This window comes from Phalaenopsis equestris, unplaced genomic scaffold (genome assembly GCF_001263595.1).
Source record: "Phalaenopsis equestris unplaced genomic scaffold, ASM126359v1 Scaffold000224, whole genome shotgun sequence".
Taxonomy (NCBI): Eukaryota; Viridiplantae; Streptophyta; class Magnoliopsida; order Asparagales; family Orchidaceae; genus Phalaenopsis; species Phalaenopsis equestris.
Window position 1 is genome coordinate 2,963,755 of NW_018164666.1, and position 6,250 is coordinate 2,970,004.

General features: G+C 39.0%; 1 protein-coding gene across 1 annotated transcript; it reads left to right on the top strand.

The window, feature by feature from the left end:
- The first annotated feature begins 714 nt into the window (after nucleotides 1-714).
- On the top strand, nucleotides 715-4,839 carry LOC110023589 (transcription factor bHLH69). Its single transcript, XM_020723076.1, is given in 8 exon segments — nucleotides 715-1,463; nucleotides 1,549-1,632; nucleotides 1,722-1,871; nucleotides 2,140-2,205; nucleotides 2,680-2,745; nucleotides 2,878-2,946; nucleotides 4,186-4,223; nucleotides 4,225-4,839. Coding segments are annotated over 8 exon segments (1,338 nt in total). The 5' UTR covers nucleotides 715-935; the 3' UTR covers nucleotides 4,562-4,839.
- Nucleotides 4,840-6,250: the final 1,411 nt, after the last annotated feature.

A 6,250-nucleotide genomic window follows, 5' to 3' on the forward strand; every position in this document is an offset into this window, starting at 1 on the left:
ATTTTATGATGACCTTTGGGTTTGAGTGTTTACTATCTGAATAATCTGAATTGTCTCCCTCGATCGGCTCTGATGCATCTCAACTATGGACCCACTTCGTTTGTCGTGTTTCATATTATTGTGTGGAGATTCGTGCCGCCTCGATCTGGTCATACATCAAGATTAATTATTAAATAATACTAATTAGTGCTGGGATAAATGGGTTTCAAATAGAGACGCTAGCTATCCCTATATTTCTAATAAACTTTCTAATAAGTACTTAATAATCAATTAATGTTAACGATATTTTAAATTTAATAACAATTTTTATCATAATTTTAAAATTTTCTCAAGGACTTAATATTTATTACTCCTTAATTTTTAATCTAGCCTTCATTTTACTTAAATTGTGATTTCATCACTAGCACCCAAGCAGTCTGTTTAGTAAACTTACAGATGATCAGCTCTTGGAGGAAAGGACAAGGGGGTATTTACACACATACCACTCATTTCCTATATATTTATATACCTATTCTTAAATTTTCAATTTTTATATTTGTAAAAATTGAAATTTTAAGATCGGGCATGTATTAAATCTTTTAAATGTAAATTTGCATTTTGTCAAAATATAATTGCACAGGGGCTTAAACGAAAAAGAAAATAGTTTGAAATTTATAAATAAGATAAAGATACGAAAAGCTCTTCACTGCTTCTCCACTCTTTCTCTCCCTCGCTCTCTCTCTCTCTCTCTCTCTCTCTCTCTCTCTCCTTTTTCCCACCGGTTTCTCTTATCCGTCTCCTTTTCGTTACCACCGTTTCCTTCTCCCTTCAGAGAAAAATCTGAACGCTTCTGCAAATATTTCTTCCTTTACCCCAAACGGGAAAACCCTAACCCTATCATCGGGCTCGCCTGGCGAGCCTCCTTTGTGGAACCTAGCACCAGAGAAATGCAATCAATGGGAGCTTCAATGAACGGCATGCCAGGATCCTCCGCGCCCTCAGCAACAGCTGCCTCTGCCTCCCATATTGCCCTCCACGAGCTCTCGAACGGTAGCTGTCAGCCCCATATCCAGAACCCTAATTTGCAAGGCTCCTCTTCCCCGTTCGACCCATCGGCAGCCAGCAACGATGATTTCTTTGACCAGATGTTCTCCACCATCCCTTCTTGGCCGGACCTTGCAAAGTCCCCATGGGATCTCACGAACCCCGCCTCCGCTGCCTCCGGATACGACGAATCTTCCCTCCTCGCTTCCCGGCTCCGGCAGTACCAGATTAGCAGCGGCGACGGTGGATCTCCGGTAGGAAAGTCGATGATGCTGCCGCTCAGCCCACAGCAGCAACAGCAGTTGCTCCTCTCGGCTATCGGCGGGAGGCCAAGCACCTCAGATCCCGACTCCAGTGTCCTCACTCCGTTGCCGCTCTCTCTCAGCGCCGCCGGCCACGGATCTGATTCCGATGCTTCCTTCAAATCCCCTAATTCCACTGTTCGTACTCCAATCCACTAATTTATTACAGGTTCCTCTCCATCACATTATCAGATTAATACATGTAGTTGAATTTCGTTCGCAGGGAGCAGAGGGGCTTTACAATGGATTCGGTAGTGCGTCACTCCAACGATCGGCGAACCAGCCGCAACATTTTCACCAGGCTCAGGTTTTCTTCCAAACACAGTTGAAAACTGAATGGATTCAACTTTCTACTATTTACTTACGTTACAAATAATTTTAAACGGTTAACTGTAGGGTGGAACAATGCCTCAGCAGAGCTTTGGTGGAGTTCCACCGGCGGGGGGGTACCTGCCCCACCCGCACTCTGGGGCTCCTGCTGCTCCTCGGCAGCGAGTCCGCGCTAGACGCGGCCAGGCCACGGATCCACACAGCATCGCAGAACGAGTAAGTCCTTGTAAAATTGAGATTTAATCTCAGCCATTGCATATAGTTTGAGGTTGCAGAGATTTTAGTAGTAATTGTGGAAGGGAGGAATAAAGCTTCACTCAAATAAAATTCTGAAAAAATTTAATAGGGGGAAAATATAATTAATCGGGAAGTTGGGAACAGAACTTTTGATTTTGTTTTTGTCTGAAAGAACTAAGATTTCTTAGTTTAGCAATTTATTTATTTATTTATTTGTTTGTTTGTTTTTGGTTTATGATATTGGCAGCTTCGCCGGGAGCGGATCGCAGAAAGGATGAAAGCTCTTCAGGAACTCGTACCCAACGCAAACAAGGTAGCGAAAGATTTAAATATATTAACATTTAATATTATTCTTAAAAAAATGATTTTTTATAAGTTATTGTTTTTGATTTTTAACCGTTTTTGAACTTTTATCAGGATTATATTAAACTGTTATAAATTGACTAGAGTTATTTCTAATATGATAATTTTGCTAAATTCAGTATATTTATCTTTGAATTTCAACAGCTTTAGATTGTTTCATTAATTTTTTGTTTGCTTTACAAAATCCGAAGCAAGCTCTTAATTATAATTTTAATAGTTACATTTGTGATTAAATATTAACGTCCCTGCCGATCTCCGGCGATATCTGGCTTGGGCAATACGACGATTACAAAGCCCGACAACGCATTTCCTCAGCTCCGTGTGCCGCCGGCGAACCTTAATCTTTTTTGAAACCGCCCCTAAATTTCTGGTTTTTGCACTTTAGTTTTTAAAATTATTTTGGGTCTGTAAATTGTAATTACAGACGGACAAGGCTTCCATGCTGGATGAGATCATCGACTACGTGAAATTCTTGCAGCTTCAAGTTAAGGTAAGTATTCCGGCCTTTTAATCTCTCTTCTCCTGAAAAATTCCATCAGTTAAAAGTTGGATTAGGGATTTAATAATTGCATGTTAGCTAAGCTGGAGAGATGATTTAGGTTCTCTGCACTTCGTTGATCAGGTACTTAGCATGAGCCGCTTGGGAGGCGCCGCCGCCGTTGCTCCTCTCGTCGCCGACATTTCCTCTGAGGTGATGACTTTTCTTCGGTTTATTTAATTATTTAGAGATATTTGCTTGGAATTCCTTAAGAATTATCGATATGAGAAACTATTCGTTATTTATAGTCTTTCTATCATGTCACGATGAAAGTTTTTTAATCTCATAGGTTAATGCTTAATCTATATTTAAGCTAAACACTCCAATCTCATGATTTGTACTCCACTATTACTCATGCAGATTATCCCTAAGGTTATTCAAAACCTAAGTTGATGACTACGATTTTTTATCACTACTTCTATACATTCATTAATATTTTAGACCTTAGCGCACAAACTAAGTATTTCAACCTAAACCTCTTTAAATACAAAATACCCAGTAAATTTCGTATTTTTTTTGCAAATACATTTATTAATCTTCCTTTTGCTTCATCCTTTATCATCATTATCATCATTAGTTTTCTTTGATGTATTTCAAGGACAAATTTTGTTGATATTATTTTATTTTACTATTTGTTCTTTTTAAATTTTTCTAATGAACATATTTCTTATCATTTGCTCTTTAGATTCAAGTTACAAGCTTAATCCATTATGTCATATATATATATATTATCCTGACCTACTAAGCTAGTTTTATCCTTTTACCTGTGAAATGAAATGGAATAATTTTGACGTCAAAGTTGGTCGATCTTTTTATTATAATGATTAATAAAATAAAATTTTATGTAGTGATTTAAAAGAAGTATCTTTTATCAGTAAATATGAAAAATTTTCGAGGGAGTACCATGCATATGGCGCCATGACACATCACTACACATCTAGTGATTCTCCATCTTCATCGATCGCCTAAGCTTTACTGACGTTATTTAAGGTTGGCTTAGGGAACAATGACGTTAATGAAGCGCGATGATAATTTTGATGTTTCAGAAGAAATCAATGACATGCAGTCAATAGAAAGATTCTTATTTTAGGCTGAAAAATCGAAAATTTAATTTTAAATTTATAAATATGAGGGATTTTAATAACCTTTCGTAAATCCGGCATTTCTGATTTGGTATGCTGCCAAATTCCTTATTATTCATTTCAGAGGGGTTGGGGGGAAAATTTATACATTATTTTAATTGTTTTTTTTGGCATGCGACTGCCATATAGTGGCCAGTGGGATGGCAGGGACCGGCGTGCTGCCAGATAAAGTACCCAAAAACCCCTGGCTTTATGCTTTATTAACAACTACTTTTTAAATTTCCTTTTATTTTTATTTTGTTATTTCTAGGGTGGTGCTGCCCCAGGGAGGGGATCGCCGGCGGGCGCCCCCGGCGACGGAACACCAGGTGGCTAAACTGATGGAGGAAGACATGGGTTCGGCGATGCAATACCTTCAAGGGAAGGGCCTCTGCCTGATGCCCATCTCCCTCGCCTCCGCCATCTCCACCGCCTCCTGTCGCGGCCCCAACTCCAGCCTCCTCGCCGGCTCCGGCGCCGTCAACAATCTGGCCAGTCTAATCCCGGGTATTCCGGGGGCCGGAGACGCTCCGTCGTCTCCAAGTCTATCGGTGCTCACGGTGCAGTCCGCCGTGGCCGGCGGCTGTGAAAACGACCTCTCTCGATCTTCCGGCAAGGAGGGCGCCGCCTCAGTATCCAAGCCGTAGAGCTGGAAGACGACGAAACCAAAGTCTGACGTAAATAATGGCGTCTTTGGGTCAATTTCTTTTCTGGATTGACGCCCGTATTTGCTTAGTAGACTTCTGCCAGCTTGCTCACACCACCACTATCTCTTCATCATCATCACTTTCTTTTTCCTCCCTTTCCCTTTCCCTTTCCCTTTCCATAAAACCATATAAGTATATATATTTAAAATTTCAGTCAACTTTCTATTCTGCATCCTGTATCACTTTTTTTTTTTTTTTTGGTTATGTTTTTTCGTGTTCTTGTACACTTTTGGGTTTAATATTAGCACGTCGTAGAATGTCTTTTATCAACTTGCAGATGCTTTTGTTTATGTATTTATCTATTTATATAGTGTGTTTTAGCCCGCAAGAACATATTTTATATTTTGTGATGATAAAACGAATTAAGTTGTTGGTGCCTCTTGGAGTGCGTTGACTGTTAAAGGAGACAAATGATGAGGATGCGATATAATTAAAGTGAGATTTGGGTTGGCTTTGGCTAGATAAGTTCTGTTTAAGATTCCTTGGGATGTGATTATATTATATTAAAAAGGGAATGGAGAGAGAGAGCGGGCATGATGGGCAGACCAGGTTTGTGTTGGCGTCTCTACTTGATTGTCGTTATGCAGATGCGCGGGATTCGAGCGAGACACATAAGCTGTCCGTTGTGGTTGTTTATGAATATGTTGCTGTTAAGCTTTGTTGTCTTATCTCTGTTAGAGGAATTTGCAGCTGTGATGAGCAGTGTTCTTTTTATATGCATATTCTTTGGAGTTTATATTGATTAAGGTAAAAGTTAAGGAACGTACTTTGGTAGGGCCATTCTGGCCATCTTTATTGGTCTCTTGACCAGATTCATCTAAGGTTATGCTAGAATGAAGACTACATCAACTAGTCTTAATGACTTCTCTAACCTTCTTGCATTACTTTGTTCATAGCCTAAAGATCATTCCACTTTATTGAGCTAGATTCATTTCACCCATGGCTATAGACACTTTATCTCTTCAATATTACTTTGTTCATTATTCTAACATTGTGTTGCCTTCATCACCGAAGGAAGAATCATCTGGGACATCTTTAGTCGCTTCTTCAACCTTTTAAGAAAATCCTATCCATCAATCAAGAGCGAAACCAAGTTCTTTATCCAGAGGGGGTAAACTTAATCTATTATAAATAAAATTGGCTAATTTTAAATCTCATCCCCACTTTTTCTTTTTGTGGTAAGACCGTCCTTATTTTTTCTCCTCATTGTGGGACAATAGACCCAAGTAACCAAAGGTAGGTCCTCCCATGCCACCAGCTTAAAATCTATTTTCCCAAGTCACCCAACTTACATTAATTAAATTAGAAATTATTTCACTTTGTTTAGACTATATTGATTGACACTTAATACCAGAATTTAAACCTATTTAGAGCTAGTATTTTTGCGTAATTAACAATCCAGAAAGTGCTCCATAATTAGTGCACTAAACCATAGAGCTCCTATTGATCTCATATATTTGGGGGCTAACTTTATCTTATTGTGGTAAGTTTCTACCTTTTTTATTATGGAATTTAATCATAGAGTGCTGATGAAGCTACTCCTTATTTAGGCCTATATCTCCATGATCACTCTCCACTTTTAAATTATCAACTCCATATTTGGGATGCCACATGCTAACTAACTTCTGC